Source organism: Falco punctatus (assembly GCF_963210335.1).
Source record: "Falco punctatus genome assembly, chromosome: 6".
NCBI classification, from domain to species: domain Eukaryota; kingdom Metazoa; phylum Chordata; class Aves; order Falconiformes; family Falconidae; genus Falco; species Falco punctatus.
This window is the reverse complement of record NC_137585.1, coordinates 18,464,871-18,488,795: the sequence shown is the minus strand read 5'-3', so window position 1 is coordinate 18,488,795 and position 23,925 is coordinate 18,464,871. Positions and strand designations below refer to the sequence as shown.

The 23,925-nt window shown below is 40.9% G+C and overlaps 1 protein-coding gene across 15 annotated transcripts in view; it reads left to right on the top strand.

Annotated features, from left to right (window-relative positions):
• Positions 1-130: 130 nt before the first annotated feature.
• Positions 131-23,925, top strand: part of C2CD5 (C2 calcium dependent domain containing 5) — a 91,011-nt gene continuing 67,216 nt past the window's right edge. For all 15 annotated transcript variants that reach the window (XM_080392172.1, XM_080392158.1, XM_080392171.1 and 12 more), the window contains exon 1: positions 131-23,925. In XM_080392172.1, coding sequence (XP_080248298.1) covers positions 22,978-23,925 — 948 coding nt within the window. In that variant the 5' untranslated portion in view covers positions 131-22,977.

Genomic DNA, 23,925 nt, shown 5'->3' with positions numbered 1-23,925 from the left:
GGCTGCGGCGCGGAGCAGCCTGGGAGAGCGGGCGGGGCCTGGCGGCGCCCTGCGCCCTGCCCGCCGCCCCCCCGCGCCCCTCACCTGTCCGCCCGCTGCCGCCCCGGCCCCTTCCCGTCCTCCGCCGCGGCCCCGGGGCAGCCGTGAGGTGACTAACGACAGCTCCCGGTGGCTGCCGACGGCGAGGCGCGAAGGCGGCTGGTGTACGGGAGAGCGGTCCCAGCCGCCGCCCGCTCCCCGGGCGAGCGGGGCGTGCAGGAATGCGGCCGGCAGCTGCCGCGGCGCCGCCCAGCCCATCACCAGGCGAACGGCTGATTCTGATCAGGCTTTGAGTTATCTGCGGCGGCGGGTTTTGCCTTTAATTTCGGTGCCAGCCTTCGTGACAATCCGCTTTTGTCTGCCCCGTGCCCCTGATGACCACCTTGCTCCGCTCCCCAGCCCCAGCCCGCTGGAGTTCGGTCCCGCCCGGCACCGGGAAGGTACCGCGCCACGCGCCCACCCTGATGTAAACATCTTGGTAGATATCAGCCTTTTCGGGAGCAGTACAGAACAGTTACGTTTTGGTTTGGTTGGTGGTTTTTTTGTTGGTTTTTTTTTTTTTTTTCCTGGTTTTATGCTAAATATCTTGCTGCCCTGAAGTTATTTTCAGCCAGAAAAACAGAACTCAGACTACACCGCAGCATTTTACCAACCGGGGGGGGAGAAGGAACAAATGATCCTGTCTTTTTTAGAAATATTTTGATGCTACTCCTAAGATTCCCACAAGTACCTTCCTCCCGTCACATTCTGTGACCCTTTCCACATGGGAAACACTGAAGACTCCAGCAGTTCCTCTGTTACAAAGCAAGTTTCTGAGTTAGCCTGAGACACAAGGAGTATGGGAACAGAATAGTGGCCAGTCTCTTCCCTGAAGAGTTGTTACTCTAAATAGACTCGGGTCAGGGGAAAGGGATGCTAATTTACACTCAAAATGAGCAATGCCGTGAGGGAAACAGCTAGCTCCACAGATTTAATTCTCATTAATTCAATATGCATTCCTCGTGCATTAGTAACCTTGCCAGTGTCAGCCACAACCATCTACTTGTCTTTTTACCAAGAACTGCTATTGTCTTCCCACTGTGAATGGTCATGCACGACCTCACTATGTAAGTACATCATCACTTCTATTATTTCTGTTGAACACTTCACCTTATGCCAATATGTCTTCTTCATTCACTCACCCACATACCTTTCCCCTCAGACAAGATTAAACATTTTGAATAGTCTGTCAACAATTTTTCAAGTGATTTCCTTCTTAAATCTTTTTTCCTCTCATTCCTCATGATCATTAATCTTAACATTCTCTTTGGTCTAAACTTTGGTTCAGACCAAGTGTTTAAAATCTTTAGAGCCAGGAATTTCTCTCTGTGAGAGTTCAATAAACAGAACTTCCTTCTGTTGTATTTTAAATGAAAACGTAATGTTTATGGGTTGGTGTTACTACTGTAAATTTGTTATTCTGTATTAATAGGCTTTTTCTATCAAGGATTACAATGGTAACGACATAGGGGTCTGAATCAAATTTTGAATGGCATAAGATTTTCAGATCTGAATGTTATAACTTGAGTACATTTCTGGTGGTAATGTGCTTTTGGCTAAAAAAAGCCTGTTGCAAGTTTTATAACCCTCTTTCCTGTGATTTTGTGCCTGTCTTACATACACTGACTCACCACCTTCTTAAAATCTTCTTTCTCCATCTCATCTGATTGGACCTACCCATTTCTTCCATTAGCCCACTCCACTTTTTCTTTTTCAAAAGTAAGGACATTTAGAAAATTAAGCTTTTTTTTTACTTGAAAAAAAAAAATCTTTAAACACACTCACTTTTATACATTGTTCCCTCCTATAAGGTAGCAGTATATTACTCTGTCTGATCAAGTATGTGATACATGGTGCCCTCTGCTTCTGCTCAGGCAGTCTGGTAGATCATAAACTCAGACTTATTTATGGATTAAGGGCAAAGCAACATTTTTGTTCATGTATCAAAGGTTGAAAGCTCCAGTTTCCGTATGTTAATTTCAACAAGAACTGGTCTAAACAGAGATTCATTCTTGCTAATGCTGAACACAATACTCCTTCCAGAAGCTTCCAGTCATTAACTCTGAGAAGCTTTGCTAACTTACCCAAGTCCAACTAAATTTTCAGGAGCTGGCTGTAAGTGTATTTTAAACATAAAGCGGGGAAGTTGAAGCACTCATGGTGCTTAGATTGTTTGGGAATTAAGAGACCTGAACTTCTGCCTACTAATTACGTATCAAATAGACAAAAGAACCAAAACCACTTATGCAATAGCACCTTCATAAAACCATAGAATCATTTAGCTTGGAAAAGACCTTTAAGATCACGTCCAACTGTTAACACTGCCAAATCCACCACTGAACCATGTCCCTAAGCACCACATCTACACCTCTTTCAGATACCTCCAAGGATGGTGACTCAACCACTTCCCGGAGCAGCCTATTCTGATGTTTGATAACCCTTTTGGTGAAGAAATTTTTTTCCTAATATCCAGTCTAAACATCTCCTGATGCAACATGAGACCATTTCCTCTCATCCTATCACTTGTTATCTGTGAAATGAGACCAACACCCACCTTGCTACAAACTTGTTTCAGGTAGTTGTATATCTTTCTGGTCATGGTATAAAGACACATCCTTTTTGCTTGTCCTCATGGTGCACATAATTCCTTTTCTTAATTCCTGATTTAAAACAATTCAACAGAAGTTATAGCTAGCTACTCACCCTGTTTCCTTTTACCTTTTACTTACGGCAAATACTTGCTGTGTTCAAATCAAACCCCAGAAAACATTTGAAGACTGGGGCTCTTTCTCAAGTTTCCAAGAATAGTATTCTTTTTCTTTTCAAAAGATCTATTTTCCCTTTTCTTTCCCTCCCCTCTCCTGACACCTGTACCCTCCAAACCGTGAAATTCATTAATAAGAACCCTAGTGGGTTCTTCACAGGTTGTGTCCAGGTCAGCTGTAGGCTTGTTCTTAGAAAGACATGATGTTACATGAAGTAAGGACATAAAAATAATAGGAATAAAAATAACAGGAATAAAAAGAATGCATTTTCTCTTAATGCCTGATATTTTTGTAGGTACACCATACCAAATTAAAGTAATTCTAAGGCTGACCGTAGATGTGCATAACATGGAACTGAAGAAAAAAGGGTGCTACGCTCTACCAGGTGGTTTGGGTACTGACTACATACAGCCTGTCTGACCTGCTTATCCTCACTGTTCTGCCATTCAATTTTCCTTTTTTTGCTAATCAGAAACCAGCTTATGCCATTTTATTTACTCCTACATTTTTCACCTTGCCTTTAGGTCAGCACTGGATGCTTGATAAGCTCTTTAAAAAAAGTAATTAAAAAGCACAAAGAAAAGAGCAACATCAGGCTCAGAACCAGTTTTAACTTCCCAGGTGCAGTTCTCCTGGCTGCTTTCCAAACCCAGTAATTCAGTAATCGCTTCAGAAGAACTCAGTGCATAAATGTGACTATAAATGGGAAATATAGCCCTTCTAGCCATAATTAGTTTTAGTAATGTTTTGCATAGCAGAGAGTCTCAAAATTCTTTTTATTGTCCTAATCTCACAAATACAAAAATTTAGTCATCAGAAAGATAAACCTGCCATTAGACCAGTGGGCCCAGAAATAATTTTTTACTTCCAGTCCAGTCCTTTGATCGTAGGGTTTCATCAGTGCTTTGAAGTCATCTCTGTTGATTATCCAGCATGTATTATTTGTGTCAAGATGAATCATGTCTCTGTACACACAGTGTTATACTGTAATTCAACTCTTATATTTATTTATTTATTATATTGATTTTTAAAGTGCCTAGTGCCCCAGCATCCATATTGATTTACCAGCAACAACTCTCGACACACAAAGCTGATAGTTCTGTCATATGTTTATTGTACTCTATAAGCAGGTTTCATTTTAATCTTGGTGAAGACTAGCTTGAAATATATCATTTTATACAAATCTTGACAGATTACAAATTTCTCTAAAATAGATACTGCTTGGTAAGTTGATGAAATGGTAAAGACCCTTCTCGTGCAAGTTGCTTGACAGAATAATAGGTTATAGCTTTTTCAAGTATATTTTTAAAGCTACATATGATAGAAAGTAAAAGCCTCAGTGCTCATTGCAGCTTCATGGCTTAGTTTTCTAGTAGGCTAGCAATTAGTGACACTCATTTGACACATTCCTTGTGACAACCTAGTTCCTGACATCTAACCCCTATTTCTTCCAGCATGGGAATGGCATGGTACATAATGTAATGTGATAACAGATGTAATTACATGTGAAATAGCTTAGTGGTTTCCTTCAGCTTTTCAGTGTTTCACCTGGAAACCTCAAAAGTTTCTAGTGGAAGTCTAGACATCAGTGCCAGTTGGCTTGGTTACCTCCAAGGCTCCTTCAGATGAATGCACAGGCGTCTTTCCTCTCTGCTGTCCATGGCTCTGGGTCTGTGAACTGTAGACTGAACTGTCCTGAGTAGTTATCCAGTTCCACGTCCTGCAGGAAACCTAAGCAAGCTAAGCAAAACACTTAAAAATGCATGTTAATTAATCACAGTGCAGTGAAGAGACAAAACCTGATAAAGCCTGCTTAAGTCAGTAGGACCAAATACATGCTTACGCTTAAGCAGGTGCTAAATCAAAATGAGCAGCTTAGCAAGGAATTCTACAATTTCCCCATGTTGGTGGGGCTAAACTGTACATATGTTTAGAACTATTTATAAAACATTATAGCCACTGGGTACAAAGAAGAGAAAACCTTTGTACCAATTACACTACTCAGAAATACATGTTAAATAAAGCAGCGTAAAATCATAATTAAGGTCAGTGTCTGCATTCATTTTAATAGACATATCTGTATTTTAAAAAATTAAGAGTAATTACAAGTTGACTGATTCTTGACTAAACTTCAACTGTGTACACGCATCCAATGATATACCATATCCTGGTGCTTTTCTCAAAGGCAACAAATCCACATACAGTGCAAGTACCCAAAAAGAGTCTACTTAGGCAAATTTAGGATGCCTTGCATGCAAAAATAAATTCACCTGCAGCAAGATAAGAGGAGGGGTTGTATAGCTTTTGTATCTTCTAGAAATTTAAGCTTTTCTAACATTTTATTGACTAATCAAACATCTTCCTATGAAGAAAAGTTATAAACCTCAGCAATTTGAAACACTCTCTATGAACAAAGGCAATATCAGATGTGCATTTAATGTTATGCAAGCTTGTAAAAGAAGCCTAAAATACTTCTTCTGACTTTTAAGGTACTATCAGAATGCCGTTCTGTATTCTCGAGTGACATCTCTAATCAATTTTGTAGCACAAAAAGTGGAGGGAGAGCTAGCTGAACTAAATTAAAACAATTTAAAAATGTGTACAGAATTATCTGGAGAGACTGAGAGTACAGTTATCACATGTAAATGACTGCCAATTCACATTCAGCCTGAATCAGTAATAAAGAAGGAAAGGCAAAGAAGGGTGGCAAAGAGGGGAGATGAGAGGGAGAAGGAAAGAGCAGGAAATTGTGATTCTGTGTGAATGAGAAAAGAAATTACTGAACTGTCTTAAGTGTCTTCCTCACAAAAACACCATTCCCTGCAACTTTCTTGGTAGGTTCAAGAAGGATGGAAAAAACCTGAAATTACGTGGAAATTGTGCTCCATTCTCATATTTATATCCAATTCCTTTACATCAAGTTGACAAATGACCAGGAGGGCTCTGGGGCAACACCCCTGCATCCTTTTCATTAAGTGTTGGAGCTTGCCTGCCAAGGCCTGTGTGCCCAGTAGACTCCAAGCTGGATGTTCTTTGGGTGCCCCTGTGTGCAGCTTTTTCTCTAAGCCTTACTTCCATCCTTGTTTATAGCCCATTTCCTATGGGATTAAGGTTAACGTGACCAGACTTTGCGTCTGTCCTCCCTTAACAACTCTAAGGGGAGCGACTTAAAAATTTCACTGGGACTTAAAATCCCAAAGATAGTTTTAAGTCTTGTAACTGGGAATTACTGGACAGGTGGAAAGAATCACTATTACTTCTCACTGAAAGAAAGGATAGCTGAGCTAAGTAAGCTTTTATTCATTCTTTTGCTGCCAAAAAAGTAACTTGTTTGGGTTTTGTCTCTATATTTGCCACTTCTCAGCTGGGTAAAAGGGAGAGGTTTTGAAAGGTGCGTGATCCCAGTTTCTCTGGATTAAGAATGACTTAGCATAACCTAGTTTAGTATCCCCCGCTCAGACTTTTCCCCTTTTCTCTTTCTTTTGATCCCCCTGCCTTGTTTCTTATGTAGCATTCTCATGCTTTCATCCTTTCCTGCCGGCAGAGTGGAAGTGCCTAGCTCCTTAACGAAGGAGGTGCATTGCACCCCAGGAACAAGCAACAGCACCCCAAATCAGTCTATGGCTCTGCAGTCATTTTCCTTTTCCAGAGCTCTTCTTTTTGTTCTGTAATAGACATGCTGCTTTTTTGCCTTTATAGCTCCCCCGCCCCCATATTTCGAGACTTTTTTTGGTTTTAGCCGATTCCTGTTTACTTGTGGTGGTTGCCTTTTGCTGTGTACCAGCCCGGTTCGGATCAGTGACGCCAGAGGCACAGACCTTTGGGCAGCCTGTTCAGCTTCCATTGCCGTCACCAAGAAAACCACCACCCACCGTTTACTTCATTAAGAGCCAAATGAAGTGCAACAGTCTACCTACGTCTGTACAGTCACATGAGCTTGGATGAAAGTCCAACACGGAGCGCTGCTCCCTGGCTGCCGTCACCCCTCACCCAGCGAGGGGGCAGATTCCACCCCCCTCCAGGGGTGCAGCACTCGTCAGTGCCCGGGGGGCTTTGGGGGCTCCCCCGGGGCACAGGGCAGAGCTCATCTCACCACCCCAGCCAAGGGACAGGGCAGGCAGGGTGGAAACGGGATCCTGGGGGTGTTGGGTAGGGACATTAGAGCCCATGAGGGCCCCCAGGGCCTGGCAGCACCTCCCTGGTTCCACTCTAGAGCAAAACGACCTGCTCTCAAGAGGGTAGGGGAGAGGCAAATCTGACTTTCCGAGGGGCAGACACGTATTTCCATTCTGAACCTATAAGCTGTAGGTCACCATCCACACCTTACATCTGCAAATCCTACAGATTTTATTATTTTCAGTATTTTTTATTTTAATATTTATCCTACCAATTTTATTTACTCCTGAAGCGTTGAATCTTAGGGGCCTTGACAAAGAAGTACAGTGAGCATAAGAGAACAGCTCAGAACAGCCTGATATTTGATCATAGGCTGTAAATATCTTTTACAGACTTCTTTCTTTGCAACTGTTGCTAAGCATGGCAAATTACTGAATTAGCTTAATTTGTATTTTTGTCAAGGGAGAGCTCAGAACATTAATTAAATTACATTTCAAGTTTAAGGATAACAAAGCTATGTATTCCCATTGGAAAAGTAAAATGATAATACGATAAAAAATAAATATAACATAATGAAACAATAGCAAACATATCAAGGGCAAAGGGCCAAACTTTGCCAAAGTGTCTCTCTTGCTCAGCTACCACAGAAGCACAGAGGAGTGCAGGGGAGGAGAATTGCTCCCTGGCTCCTGCCAGCTTGGACAACAAGCAGAAAGCAAGCAGGAGGGTTATCAGGGAGAAAGGTAAAAGGAGTTGCTGCTACAAGAACATCGTGTCTTACTAGGAGCTTCTAGTGCAAGTGGAATTCAGAGTTTAAGTTTTATCAAAACATCTTGAAAGAGAACTGGAAGCCTCCCTGCAGTGTAAGCAAACACATATTCTTAATCATTACCAGCTTTCCTAAATTCTCTTTCTTTCTCTACTTCCCTTAAAATATTTTGGTTTGTGCAGCAGACTCAACTCTGCAGTCTTTACACTTGAAGATGTGACACCATTTCTGCTTTGTTTGAATCTCCAAAGCTTTTAGCACGTGAAAAGGAAGGAATATTCATTCCAGCTTCACCCACCTCTCTCCAAAGCACCAGAGGTGAGGAGTAACGCCTCTGGTTCTTTCTTACACACTGGAATTTTGCATTTCAGCTGGGCCTCCCTGCCCGCAGCCCCTAGAAGCTGAGGTTCACCCAGAGCAGGGCAGAAAATCTTCTGCAAGTAAGTTGCAACAGCATTTTGTTTTACTGTGATCCCTGTATCTTCTGCCCCAATGTTATTCTGAGATTTACATTTTTATCTTGACTTGGAAGTTTCTAAGTGAGTGGCATTTTTGTTCAGAAAATACTGCGTTCCCTGGTATTTGTTACAATTGGCTGCGCTTCCAGTACAGCAGGAGCTTAGTCAGCTGTTAGTGCAACCGAGACTTGTTTTTCTTCTTTTTATCCCTTTCATCCAGCGGAAAAAGTTTCCTGCTGTGCTCTCTACCGATATTTGATATCCTGCCTCCAACTGATGTACGTCTTTAAAAGTTAAAGAACAGCATGTCAACTAGCTCTGTTAATTATCACCTGTGTGTGTGTGTGTGTACATTGCAAGCTTATTTTGGAGGTGTCACTTCCCAGGAGAATGACTTTTTCTAATCCAACTCTCTATTCTGTAATAATAATTTTTAAAAATCACTTTTTCATGCTTTGCAACAATGTATTTATTTAACCTACAGAATTACAAGAATGCTTCAGGTAAGCAATGCAGCTAGTCAGCAGCTTTTCTGAACAAGTAATATTATAATGCAAAAAAGTAGTGAACTGGAGGTATTTATTTATTTATTTTCTCTTGAATTGGTTTACATAATAAAAGGTTTTCCTGATAACCATCTTTCCTCCTCCTTTTTTTTTACCAGAAATAATCTTTCTGGCACCAACAGCCAGAAACAGTTGGAAAGAAACAGTGGGAAGCCATTACTATGCAGTTATTGATCACGTAATTAATTAAGTAATCACTAAAAGCCATGATAAAGCTGTCCACGGTTCTTTTTACGATGAGTAAATGACAAATATTTCCAAAACCTTCTTCACTGATCTCCCTGCTTACCTTTACAAGTATTTGTTTCCCCACTGTCTTTGGGAACAGGAAGCTTTAAGCAGTAAAACCCACAAGTATACAAAGGCAGAAATCCTGAAAGAATATTTGAAAGGTAGATTGACCGATCCTACAGTTGCATGGATTAATTGCCCAGAATTATATGTATTTATAAAAACACCTGCGATACCATTCATAGATCCTTAGCAGTGGACAAGTGGAACTCATGAGATAGCTCTTCTGTGATGGTCACTATTAGTTCAATAAATCATTTTCTTACTTTGCTTTGCTAAGTTGCAGTCACTGGCTCAAGGTCAACTTCGGTGCGATCCCTAGAAGTGGCCCCAAACCAGCTCTGCCACAGCCTCACCCAGATCCTACCTTACAAGTCTGTGCCACATGTGGACCTGTGATGAAGAAAGAAGAATAAACCCAGATGTCTGAACCTTCAGAAGCCATATATTAAAAAAAAAAAATGTCACCTTTAAAACCTCTTTGAAGATTTTAAGGTCACAGCTTATTTGTGGTTCACTTTCTGCCAGTCAGGGATTTAATTTTCCTCCACTAAGGAGGAAAACTTTTCCAGAAAGAAAAGTTCTCCTTAATCGTGTGTGTTGTGTACATGAAAGTTGATGCCAGAAACCAAACCTCTGGCACAAAATATTTTTTCCTACAATAACATCTCCCTGGCTTACTCTTGTATAAAGCAAACTCTTTAATTGCTTCCAGAAATATTCTGGGTTTCTGCTCTTCTCTGGTGTATTTCAACTTTCCCTTTTTTATCTTCATGGTGTTTTTTCAGCATTCTTTCCTCAGCTAGCTGTTCAATTCTGAGCCTCATAATTTATTTTTTTTTTTTTACATGTTTTCATTTTAGAAAGAGGCTTCTTTTAGAAAGAAGAGCTCACAAATAAGACGTTTTACCTGGCCAAGAGAGTCTGGCAAAATCTGAATTTCATATGGGAAGGATGACAGAGCAGAACACAAATACAAGAACAAAGCACACTTTTGATGCGGTTGCTGAAAACATCAACAAGATCAGAAGAAGGCTAGAAAATGAAACACAATTAGCACAGGGTTCGGGTTAGTTTTGAATACAGTATCAGGAAACATGATCTTAATTTTAGAGGGGGAGAGGGAAAGAAATGATAGAAAAACCTGCATAATTAAGATGCTTAAGCTCAAAGTTCAAGAAGCAGCTGAAACAGGCACAGAAGTGACTGTGGAGATGCACTTCTTATGTCTTTGACCCAGTTTCACAAAACCCCAAAATAATTCCAGTTTTATGTGAGCAAAAGACATTTCCGTCTGGACACAAGGTGACTGAAAGCAGTACAGGCATTTCAAAAAATAAAATAAGCTGTTTTCCATAGACATAGACTATGGAAACATTTTCCAAAAACTAATCACTACTTTTGTGTCCCTTATCAGCAAAACATAGAATTCACTCCAATAAAACTTATGTCCAGTGAATTTAGAAAAAATTAAAGAAAAGCATTTTTAACTGAGATAGATGTATAGAAAACAGTGCTTTGGGCAGTTTAGGTAAATTTTGTGGCTGAATAATTTTATGGTTGATAATAATACCTGCAGTTACTGCACATACCAAGTTAAGGATAATTAAGATAAGGGTAATTAAATCTTATTCTTGTAGGTTATAAACTAAATTGGCAAAAATCAGGAGGGAGGCTTTTTTACCAACCTTTATTTGTTATTGCACTCTGTGTATTTTTAGGGAAAATTTGAATATGTTTAACTATTTTTGGAAGCCTTGGATACTGCTGCTAATAGAAGAATGGAACACTGGTACCATCTGGCATCAAGTTAATTTTGGTCTCCTTGGTGGAAACCCAGAAGGCCTGCAAACACACAAGCAGAAATTCACAGTGGGAACAACGTATTGCATTGTGCATATATTCAGAAGTGTGTTAAAATATTAATGTAGCCATCTTTAGTACATTTTTAACTTCTTAGCTTGGTGCTCTGTGAGAATAAGAACCTACTTCTACATTGAGTATTCAGAACACAGGCTGCTGGATGTTGGCGTGGAGATCTGAGAGAAAGGGGGAGTTCTGCCGCTGAGCCTTTCTGCTACCTTAATAAGCTCCCAAGCCCTGCACGGACTGCGAGGAAATCCAGGTGCTCAGAGGGCTCTGCACAATTCTGAATGTACACGAGCCTAGCTACCTATCAACTGGTGCTGCCTGTGCTGAACACACAGAGATCAACTTTCATTTTCTATACCTCTACTTTTATAATTGTGCCCTAATAGGGCATTATTTTGTCTTTATAAGCTTGCCTGTCGTACAAATACTATACACTAGTCGAAGAGGCAAAAGGAATCCTAGGATATATCCGACAAGATAGTCCCAGCTGGGACTACCTACAAATACAGAGGAATGTGAGATACAGAAGCAGGGGGATTCTAGTACAAAGCACTGTTGAGGCCTCATTTGAAATACCATGTACAATTCTGGTCCTGTGTATTAAAAACTGGAACAGGTATGGATAAAGGATAATAACATAGTTAGGCAAATGGAGACCCCCATTCTCTTATAAGAAAAGTCTGGAGCTTGGCAAGTTCCATCTAGTAGAAGAAAAGCTGTGCGTGGACAGAACCACCCATCACAAAAATTTCTGGACAGATGAATCCTAAAGGGAAAAGATCCATTTAGACTAATAAACAATACCGGTGTCCACAAGACAGGCACAAACTGATACAGGAGTTCTAGTTGGAAAATTTCTAATCATGCAGAAAGGTTCTGAAACAGTCTTCAATTATGAGCAGCAGCGACAAGAAATGTCTTAAAAAAAAAGCAAACAACAAGCATAGTTAAATCACAAGAAACTTGATAACTCTGTTCTCTTTGAAACTGAATCAAGAATAACGGGCTTCTTAATGTTGGGTAGTATATTATCTCTAAGAAATACCAGACATTCCCAGGTGTTTATTCTCATCAGAGAGGGAAGTGGACAACAAGAGCTAGCTATCTGTACTTTAAATTCAGCATCCTACTGTTCACAATTGTGGCCATTTAGAATGAGAAGGGCTATACATAGAAGCATAACCCACCCTATATCCAACCCACCCGTAGTTAACAGTTTTGATACTTCTCTGTATCTGACCACATGGTTATCTGATGTGTCTAAACCAGAATTATTCTTTTTCCAGAATACTCTTCAGCTGCATCAATTTCAACTACCTGATTTTGATCATCACAATTTTGGTACCACTAGTTAACAAAGCTTTGAGTGAGGACAGTGTTTTACCGCATACCAAATTACTTTTCAGTTACCATGTGAAAAAAATGTATACAGCCACCAAGAACAGAAAATGAAAGTGACACATATCTGGTTTATGAGCTGAAAGTTCCCTTTCCTCTGGGAACCATTTAATACTGCTGATAGATTTTAAACATAACTTCCGTAACAGTGTGCTCTGATAACAAAGCCTCAGTTTGAAACAAGAAAATAACATAGCTGCAAAGGCTGCATCTGAAAGACCAAGCTGTTACTTCTTTGCTGCGCACATACAACAAAAAGCATCCACGGACAGGACACAACTTTGTATGCGTAGCTAACAATCACAGATAAGCAAAAAATCTTGCAAGATGTGAATTACAAAGGACATGGCATTACAAAGGCAAATATCTGAAATCAAAGGGTGTGTCATTTTTCTGCTAGTTCCCCTAGCTTGGTAGCGTCACTCCCAAAGAGGCTTTGCTTCAGCCTTTTTGTTCTCCCCCATGCTCCAGCCTGTCTAAGGCACCAAGCTAAGAATTCCTAGCTCAGAGGAGTATCAGAGTACACGACAGTCAAACAGATCAGATGTGTGCATCTCCAACACTCAATTAATACATGCATTAGAATTGCTGCCTGTGGAGGATAAGCAGGAACTTGCAGCAGTTTCCCCCTCAGCCACTGACTTCTGCTTTTAGACTATGAGTAGTCTGACCACACCGACTACCAACCCCGTAACAGTGGCTATAGATTAATTCAAACAGGTGATCTGCGCTATAACTCATCTATTATAGTTCACGTGTTGTCTTATCTCAGTGACATCTAAAAACCAAACCAAGTGTTATATACATGTTTTTATAATGCAAGATATTACACAGCAGATATCACAAGAGAAGTGGTTCAAATGTTATCCGAGACAGTTCGTGCTTTTTTAAACTTGAAGATCAATGCTATCAAGCTGTTTCCCCACACATGCAAACAATAACAAGGTTAAAATAATATTAGGTCTGTCTTCAAAGCAATCCTCCAAAATGAAGCGAAAGCTGATGAAGTGATTCATCTGTTGACTTCAAGCACTGAAACTTACATAGGGCATTGAGATAATCTCTGGCATAAATGGAAAATCACTGGAAAGGAAGGCCACAAATATGATACTACAGATGACAGCAGTTAACTCTTTGGATTCAGGTGTGTGTGAATTAGCCCTTCAAAAATTCAAGGCCTTGTCTTCATGCAGATCACAGCTATGCTTTGGAACAAATTCTTGACCTTTGCAAAAATTACACCGAGGCTTGTCTTTGCAAACTGATTATGTCAGTCTTTCTTGCCTTTCTTTGGTGGAGGGTTCAGGAGTCACAACAATAAAATCAGGAAAACCAGTAGGTTTTCATACTGTTGAAAGTAATTTGTGAGACATCTCAGGACTGGGAGCGTAAAATTACAACACAAATTTAGTGAACATGTCTAAAAACGAGGATGGTTGTACTGGCATATTCTTATTTCTCCTTGCTTCTTTCAGACTGTTAAAATTAGCCAAGGCAGCTATGTTCTTAGTCCTTACATTTAGTAATAGCAAGATAGCAGGGATCTATCTTACTCCAAGAGCCTAAGTTGTAGGATACAGCTTTTATGGATCAGCAATCCCATACTTGTGCACATGAAAACTCTTCTCAGCTACTGTAGAGGGGAATTTTTTGTTACTCTATAAAAATACAGTAGTATGTCTCCTTATTTTGTGTTAAACATTAATTTATTTTAAATTTTAGCAGAATTCTTCCAGCCACTAGATGTTTTGGTGGTAACTAGTAGCCTACTCGTTTTAACTTCCAACTTTTACAGCATACCCTTGTCAGGGCACTGAATACACAAACACAGTTAGACCAGGTCCGATCGGTCTTACCAGCCTGTATCTGGCTTCCTTCATCAATTCTCCTTTGCAATCTCTTCAACCCCTCTCCTCAGTCTTTTAGCTGTCAGCATCCAAGACAAGTAGTAATATGCCACAACTATATAGCTTCTATAAATAAAGAAAACAAGTGAGTGGTGAGAAAATTCTCACCAGTGGCCTCTGCAGCTTCTGCCCCCTGTCCTGAGCAAGGAGCTGGACATAGGCTCAGGTCCCTTGCTCCTTCCTTAGTCCTTGCCCAAGAGCTCTGGTGGGTTGGCTGCGTCCAGCCTTGCAGGTCACAGCCTTGCCTGGCTACCACGTCTTGACTTTGAACCTGCCTTGTTACTATAGACCTGATTGCTAACTACCAGGCTAACTCCATTACCATCACTGGACCAGCTCAGTTCTTGTTTGGGTGCTGTAGGACAGTGTCCTGGGGGGTGATGGCATTGCCCCTGCCTGATACCACCTTTAGCTCCTGGCTTGCCTAATTAAGATCTGTATTTAACTTTCACGCGCTGGAAGATGCTCAGTCATTTTACAGAATTATAACGTATAATTTAGCAATGTATTTAGCATATATTTCTCAAGTTGTGCTGTTCATAATAATCTTTGCTAATAAAATCAAAGCAGTACCTCCCTCAGCTGCTATCAAGACAGTCCAAGGTGACGATCGTAATTCTCCTGTACATAAAAGCAAAGCAAAGCAGAACAAGCCTGATGAATGAGAATTTTTATACTTTGAAGGCAGTTTGAAGACACTGTCCTCGTATTTCAAAAGCCCTATAAATTGCCATTAACAGGGTCAAATGCGGCATTGAACACAACTCTGTCAGGAATGAATTAAGATAGTATTCAATAAGCACAAGATGACAGGATTCTACTTTAGTTAGCCAAGTTTTACTCTACAAGTAAGAGTTTTTACTGAAGAAGTAAGGTGGCAAGTACTGAATATAAGGAGTTTGTTTCAATGGCTGGTAATCAAGAGAGCGAACTGGATTAATTCCAGTTGGATAATAAAGCATGGGTCAGTATTGAGACTATTCATCTTCTCTCCTTCCCACCATATATAATTCAGTGATATTAATCCATGGCTATACAGAAATTTGGATTTTTTTTTTTTTTTTTTTTAATGTGCTTTGTGGGGCTTCAGTTATCCTGCAGGTCTTGAACTTTTATGCTTTCTCTGAATCGCTATTTCCTTCTTACCTCAGATGGGATTCAGGAATGCATTCTGGAATCGTGATATTAGAAAAAGATTTGCTTTGTTAGAAGTTGTCATCTTGATTGTTCAGACCCCATCAGCCACAAGTGTAAGACGTCTCTTTTATACTTTACACTTCTGTGTGGCTTCTCACACAGCATAAAATTTTATCACCAAACTCCCTAGTGCAGCACCTCAAATCCTGTAGCAGAACTCTCTTGCCACACCACACCATGGACATTCTCAGTAGAAAACACAGAATGAACTTGGGCTGGCGCTCTCTGCCCACCCGTTTCCCTGAGGGCTCTAGATAAGAACAGGACAGTTTCTTCTGTTTGTTCACCTTTTTCCCCCATCACAGCGCACTGGAAGGAGAGTTTTTCTAATCTAGTTTGTGAAGTTCTTTGTCTGATAGCAATCACAGTTCCCTGACTTTATTCACATGATCTGCCATGAGCACTTTGCTAAGCTGAGCTTGACTGACATGTCCTGCAGCAGTAGCACATCCTTTTCACAAGCTGAATGGTGAAAGTGAATTATATCACTTTAGGTTTAGTTTAAGCTTCTAACTTTACCAGCCTGAGCTAAGAGCCTAGTTTTTCTGCTTCCTGTGCACTGAGGGAGGAGACAGAACTCAGATCATGAACCTCTTCTGTCTCCTTTAGCTTGGCATGACAATTAAACCATTAAAATAAACAATGTGAACCCCTCTGTATCGGATGTTTTGACAGCAAATGAGTATCACTGTGTAGATACAAGCCTTTTGTAAGAAGCTGAATGTAAGGCATTACATGCTGCTGAAAAACAGAACTAATTGGTTTACTTCATTAATGTGTTTTTATTTTTTATATATTAAAATGTTAATATTTAATAACCCACATCACATCTCTTCCAAATGGAACACAAGAAGCAAAAGCATCACATGGTTATTAAGAACTGCATTCACTCCATGTTCTAGAATACAAAGATTTATTGTTTTGATTGTAATCCAATGTAATCTCTTTAATGCACCAGGAAATAACTTGCATATCTTGTGAAGGATCTTGAAGACTACTCTATAGATAGTTTATGCAGAGTTACTATACTTAAAAGTATCTCCCTCGAGACACAGACTGACTTGCTTAGCAGTAAGGTCAATTGCTGCCTGTGCAATAGCTGTTGATGAAACAAACTACAAGAACCATATCTTTAATAAGCATTAACCTACTTCAAGATTCCAGGATCATAATTTTTGATCCTGACAGCAATTTCAATATATTAATACACCCATTCATTATCATTTCAATTTCTGGGAATGGGACCTAAATAAATGATTTGTTACATTTATACAGGAAAAAGGAAGAGAAAATACCAACAATGTTAAGCAAAATACAGTAACAAGCAAATATAACTATTTTAATAACTGTGGAAATCTAGCACAATTACAATCACAGTTAAGTATTTCATTTCTTTGTCGCAAGAGCGGCAGCAAAGTTGTTGAAAGTTGTCACTGAAGGACTAATCTTCTAATTATGTAAATACTGCTGCTGACAATTACATTTAATTACATTATTAACTAAGTGTTGACTAATTAACTAGGGCTTGTAAACATGAACTCTGAATAGCTACTATTATCGTACTGCTTGTAACTAAGTATCTTTGCTAGACCATGGGCATGCAGCATTCTGCTGCAATCTCTGTGAACTGATATCCCAATTATGCCACTGCCACTGATTGCGCATAAAATGCAGAGTCATACGCAATGTTATTTCCCTCACAGAACTGTAAGATAGATGATATCCAATTACCAGCTGTGAAGATGACATCAAATCCATTTGAGTCCCCTAGTATGTAACTGCATACATTCCCATGTCAGTGAATATTTATTTTATCCAATTTATGTCTATATGGAAATTGAGACCTTCATATAGCAGTAATAGCATGAAATGGAATATTTTGATGGCTCTCCATTCTTACAAACCACTTGATGTGGACCAAATCCTAAACTGCTGAAGTCAACTGAAGATTGACTTGAGTACATTGTTGAAAAGATGTCACATACAAAAGAATATTAAGTGTTGGGATCTCATTTCCAAAAGGAAGTATTTTCATTTGATATCCAGGAAACAGGTGTACATAAACAATTCAGAAAAACAACTGTAGGACTAAGAAATACTAGGATTTATTGTTACCCTCTTAATGCAAGTCGAGAATAATTCTTCACTTCTGTTTTTCCTCAAAGGACAACCAGGTATTATTCAATTCACTAGATCTGCATGGGAATAATATTTTAGAGTATCATTAGAATTAAAGAGTTTTAATTGCAGAAGCTTTTTTTCCCATACATATTAAAGGATATTAGAACATTTATCTGATCTGACTATCCGGTGTACCACCAGCACAGTATTTGAATTACCAGACAAGCCTACTTCAAAAATTATTTCCAAGATACTGTCTCCAAATTAGTTCTGTATTCTGTTCCTATGTAATATAAAAGAATAGAGTATATGATCATCTTATCACCAGTGTCAGCTCAGCTTACTTCCATTGGCCTGGGAATGGCTTTCAATAGATTCAGGACAAAAGTAAACCACCCATGTACACCATTACTCATATCACGTACTTTAATGCCATCAGGGAAAAATCACTTACTACAATCACCTTATTTTTACCCAATAGTTACAGCATCAAGATGAAAAAGTGTTGAGTGATGCGGTTTTAGACAAACTAGGATAAAGTCAGTAGAACTGAACCTGTAAGATCCTCCCCAAGTAACTGAGTCAAAAAGAACCTTTTGTCTCAAGTACTAGGTAGCCACCACTTCTTTACTGCCTTCACAGCCTCTTTCTGCATCTTCCTCTAGGCTCAGCCTCCATCAGCTTTGTGTGTATAACCAGAGGGTCAGAGGGAGCTGCCTGGTGGCAATCATGGAGGACTGCAGCCTGCTCATGGTCACCCTCCTGCTTCTTGTTGGGCATATTCTTTTTTGTTCTCACTCATTAAGTCAGCAAAAAAAATGCAGTCTCAGTGATGGAACTACAGATTCTAAGTTCTCCCAATGAGTAACAATTACAGGCAATTAAAAAAATGCTTTGATAACTTGCTCAATGATAACTCACATTTTCATTAGTCACATTTTGAGTTTTAATCTGTCTTGCTCACACTTCTATCCTTATCATGCTTGCCATATTACAGACCCTTATGGCAACAGGAATTTGCTCATATAGATAATAATAGACACTAATACTGCTCACAATCTCCTGTTTAAACAGGCTAACTACAGTGAGCTCCTCCAGCATAAATCAGAAACATCAGTAATGAAGCCTTGCTCACCCCAGGAGTTCATAATAAAACCCATCTCTTCATTTCAGTGAGTGTTTCACCTTACTGATTTTATTGAGACAGGATTTGACTCCGTATCTTTTAATCTAATGAGAAGAGTTAGGGGTTGCAATGCCACATCAAATACATACATAAATAGTAGTGATCAGGATTTTGCCCATCTAAATTGTATTGGGCACACAGCATAGCACACATTCAGAGCGGAAGTAAGGGTTAGGGTTTTTTTTTTCCCTTTTTTCCCCTGGGATGCAGGGGTCCTTTACTAAGGACATATCTATCCATGTATCTATAACTTACTCCGGATATAGGAGCCCTCTGTGCACTATTGAAAATATTTTTGGATTGATGTCCTGTAGATTTCAGTCAGATCACTTTGAAACATGTAGTTTTACAAAGAAATACTGGGACTGTTCCAGAAACCAAAAACTGACACTGCAGAGCTTTCTTTGTTGGTAATAGTTGACAAAGACTCCTGTTTCAAAGACTACTCATCACAATAAATGCAGCAGAAATGGAGCCAGTATCTTCTGTGAGTGCTAATAAGCAAAAACAGATATAAAGTCTCTTCAGTGTGTTTCAACAAACTAAAAAAAATCCCGAACTGTTTTATTCATTTTTGTTCAAATCAGCTCAATGCAATATAATCAATAAAGCACTTTTCCCTGTAGTTAAGACACAGCCCACCACATCTCATGTCGTGCTGTAACCTGAGGAAAACCTAGACCTTCCAATCTGTATCTTGAAGGTGGCTAGTAAATCTACCCTAAAGTGATGGGTCAGCAGGTTGAAGTTCTGGGGAAAACACTTTCTCTGGAGTATCAGTTGCTAATCCGAGGGTTCTACACCCATGTCTATTACAAAGGAAATATCTCTTCGCTGGAAATCCAAGCATACACTGAGCTAGCAGTTAGGCAGGAAACAAAACACAAAACAAAATCCTACCACAACCAGGAAAGAAGGGATACATGAAACTTCACATTTAGATGTTAAAATCTACCAGCTTCCCCACCTAAACCTCTCCTATTTCTGTCACTCACTGTTCCACACAAGATGACTTTGATACTATAATGAGAAATATTCTTGGTCTGTATAGTTGGGTTACAAAGCCACTTAATACATGACAGTAACTGCTCAAATGAGATAATGCTGTTCTTTAAGTATATCATACTTGTTATCTTGCTGAAACACGACTTCTATTGTCAAGACCTGCTAAAACATCATTTTTAAGCACTAAAGTCTCAGCAAAATACAAAATGGATTATGAAGTGCAGACAGATATCAGAAAATACACCTCAACATTTTCTGTGGACTTCTGGCATGCACATTACTGAGAAAGTACATACTATAGCTTTAGTTTCAAGTATTATCTATTACGTTGAATATTGTTTGCCTAAAAGAGAGGGAAATCCAATGCTGTTTTAGATGCCTCAAACAGTTTGTATATTCTAGGGCTCTGACTAAACTTTCAGCTGAGTCCCTTCTACCTGTCACTTTCCCTAAATCCCTGCTGGCCCCAGAGAAATGGAATACTACTGACATGAAGTGTGTTAAGTAACATGCTAATTCATGGAAAGACAGGTCTCATTATGCCAGTAAAGAAAGTCCTCAGCCCTAGGACAGGAAGCAGGTTCCTTAATGCATTAAATAATATGTAATTGATCCTTCCAGTTATCTAAGAAACAGATTTAAACTGGTTCTCCAAAACAGGTGTTCTAATTTCTAGTTCTTTGACTACTAACATATTCCAATGAAAAGCTAGATCCTTAAACAGATTTTTTTTTTGAGAAAGAAATGTGTATTTCATTAATCCCTGTATTTCACAATCCCAGAGAGAAGATGATGTTCACTAAGCAACACTGGCAAACCTTCCCTGGAATTTTATTTCCTGTTTGAGACACAAACCTTTAAGATAAATCAATTTTTAAAAAGCTAGATGGCAAGTCCATTTTAAAAAATCCATCAGAAAGAAGGAACAATTCTTCCTTCTTTCTCATAATGTAAGAGATAGGACTTCACAAGTGAAATCAGTTTGTAAATTCAAAATAAAAAGAAGATAAATTTTCCTAAAAAAAGGTCGTTAACCTGTTGATCCTATTGGCCCAGATGCTAAAAATTAAACAACAAAAAAGATTACCTAAAAGAATATGTACCAGTTACCAGTCCAATCCAGTAGGAGTCTTCTAATATTTCTAAAGGGATCATCTGTTCTCCAAGTTCAGCGGATAAGGCAAGATTTGTATTTCATCACACACCACCCCCACCCCCCCAAGTTTTTAACTTTAGAAAAATCTTTTTTAAAACTTTGAGAGTAGTAAGTACCGAGGTGGATTATCTGGGAAGATTAGAGAGGTCTTTAAGAATCAGGAGTGCTGCAAGTTTACAAGAACCTACTTGGAAGAGCTTACTATATTAGATATTCTTTTAAATGTTTCCCTTTCAGCAAGCATCTGGTAGAATAATGCTTGCATTGTTTCAGGATTGCCCCAGATTGTAGCTATTGCATGTAACAAAGCAGTACATTTAGCCAGGTATTCACTGCATCAACCGGCCATTAGTCAGGCAAATTGTCCAATCGTCGATGAATAAGAAAGGGCTCCAGAGTTTTGTGTGGTGTGTTCAGTAACTAAAGAAGGGTTTAGGAAGAACTTAACACCACAAAGATGTTTTGTGGAGCCACCTACCCATCTCTAAAGAGATGGAACTAAACTACATTTGTATCTTTTTGCTTGTAACATAAAAGGCAGTTCCAATCTTGTGTTCAATGGTCTAGAATGTCCTCTTCAAAATTATAAATTTTTCCCCAAGAATTCATGTCCTGACAAGCTGAAAAAAAATTTCTCTGTATCACAAGGCATGCTGTAAAATCACAGTAATCACACAGTTTCCTAATAATTGTTATATTGTAATTTAGCTAGCAAAAGCAGCAAAGAAACAGGTTGCCAGAAGAAAACATACGACAAAATTTACTTTTACATTGTTTTTACTTGTTTGCAGTCAAGAACTTACTTTATACTCCCTAAATCTTGGGCTATAAAGCACTACGTGACCAATTAATGAAGTCCAACCAATGCTGTATCTAACACAGGCAACAGAGAACGTATTTTTTTTTAGTCTTGTCTTCTGCTGGTAGTTTTCCACTCTAACAGGGAAGTTAAGACACAGAAATGACTATGTTAACAAGTAACACAGTGGATTAATGGCCCATCTTTAGGGTGACATGGTTGAGAACCTAGCATATTTCATATGCTATTCAGGGGGTTTAATTTCACACTAGCTTTAACTTGCTGTCACAGCCCAGATGTGCTTAAATAGCTAGAATGTATTTGGGGTATTGCTAGCTTATGCTTTTCAGTTCAGTTTTATCCAAATGAAATAATCAGTTTGCATCCTCTGTAACTACTAGATTAAGTGAGCCAAAATAACATTTAAGCAGGTGAGATCAGGATATTCCATTCAAAAAGCACATTTCTGGTCTCAAATAAACCCCTAACATTAGTTGGGTGTTTTCTGGTTTTGATGCCCCTTCCGGGTCTTTGCTCTTTACTGCTATCCTGCCTTGGGAGCAGTCTCATTCCAGTACTCCACCCAGGAATGCGTGAGGAAGAAACATGCATCTAGCCTGTTTGTAATTTACTCTGATGTGATGAACACCAGCAACATTTTTCTTGCTCCAAACTGCAAAACAAGCTAGAGGAAGTGCTGTAGTAGCGAGACTAAATGCAGCTAGCTGGAGGACAGACAGGCAAGGTCTTCAATACGTTGATTTGCTATGCCACACACTACTGTTTTTCATTCATATGGCTTGTGTTTGCAGTATCACATTCCAGCCCGTAACATTATTTAGTCTTTTTGTAAGATTAGAAAGAAGGAAAAATAATCCACCCAGATCTACTATTTGGCTCAACACCTGGGGACCGCTTAATCAAAACAAAAGGGTTCTTTTATATTCCGGTTCACAGCCACACCGGTGGTACAACAGAGGACCCACAGGGTCTCACACAACCTGGTTTCCTACGCCCACCCTCGCCCCGCAGCCGCCCTGCCCTGCAGGCCGGCCCACTCCCCGGCTCGCCCCAAGCCTCCGCAGCACTACTGCCGAACAAAGGGCTTTTCAGGCATCAAAAAGTCAAAACCTGGCTACGAGAACTGTATCAAATCCTATTTCTGATAACTAAATTCCATTTAATCTATTCATAATCCCTCAAATACTGCAAATATTTATCTTTGATTAAGAAAAAAACCCCACCCAAACCCACGGTGTTTGCTTGAAACAGTTTAAAGGACTCTCCCGCTAAATGCCTGAGGAGGGACGTTATGTCCCACGACCCCCCCCCCCCCCCCACTTCCACGAGCCCTCAAACCCGAGAGCGCACCGAGTCCTTCCCGGGGGCAGCCGGACGCGAAGCGGGCCGGAGTCACCGGGAGCCGCGGACAGGGCGCCCGGAGCAGGCCGCACCCGCGGCGGGGCCTCCGCGGCGGCCGGGGACGCTGAGAGGCCCAGCCCGACAAGCGGCCCCGGGCCCCACGGAACCGCAGGCACAAGGCTGAACGCGGCGACAGCCGCGACGCAGCCCCGGCCCGGCCGCGAGAGGCTGCAGGCGGCCTCAGCCCAGCCCGTCCCGTCCCACGGCCAGCCTGGGCCGCCCGCGGTAGCCACGGCTGTCCCGGGCATCGATGACTCGGCGCTTAAGCGCCCTGACTTCCCTCGGACTCGCAACCACGGCGCTAGCACGGAACCCATGGAGGAGCCGGCGTCCCCGTGCCCGCGGCGCCATCTTGGCGTAAGAGCGCGGCGATACCGCCTGGGCGAGTGGCGCGCTGAGGCGTCCCCGGGCCTGGCCACCGCCGGGAGAGAACACAGAGCCGCCCACTCCTCACACCCGCTCTGTCGGCCTCTTACGGTAACGACCCAGCAAGCAGCGCATGCGCCCGGCTGCCGTTCCGTCCCCCCCGCGTTGCGTCACGGCGCCGGGTTCGGGCAGCGGCGCCGGGCATGGGCGGGCAGCCGCAGACCGTTGCTCGCCGTGGCGCATGCGCGTCCGCTGCCCCCCGCCGCCAGCCCCCCCCCCGCGATCTGTGCCGTGCCGTGCCGTGCCGGTCCATGGGACACGCGCTGTTGTTTTCTCCCTGCAGCCGGGGGGAGGCGGAGGAAGATGCCGGGGAAGCTGAAGGTCAAAATCGTGGCAGGGCGCCATTTGCCGGTGATGGACCGCGCCAGTGACCTGACCGACGCCTTTGTGGAG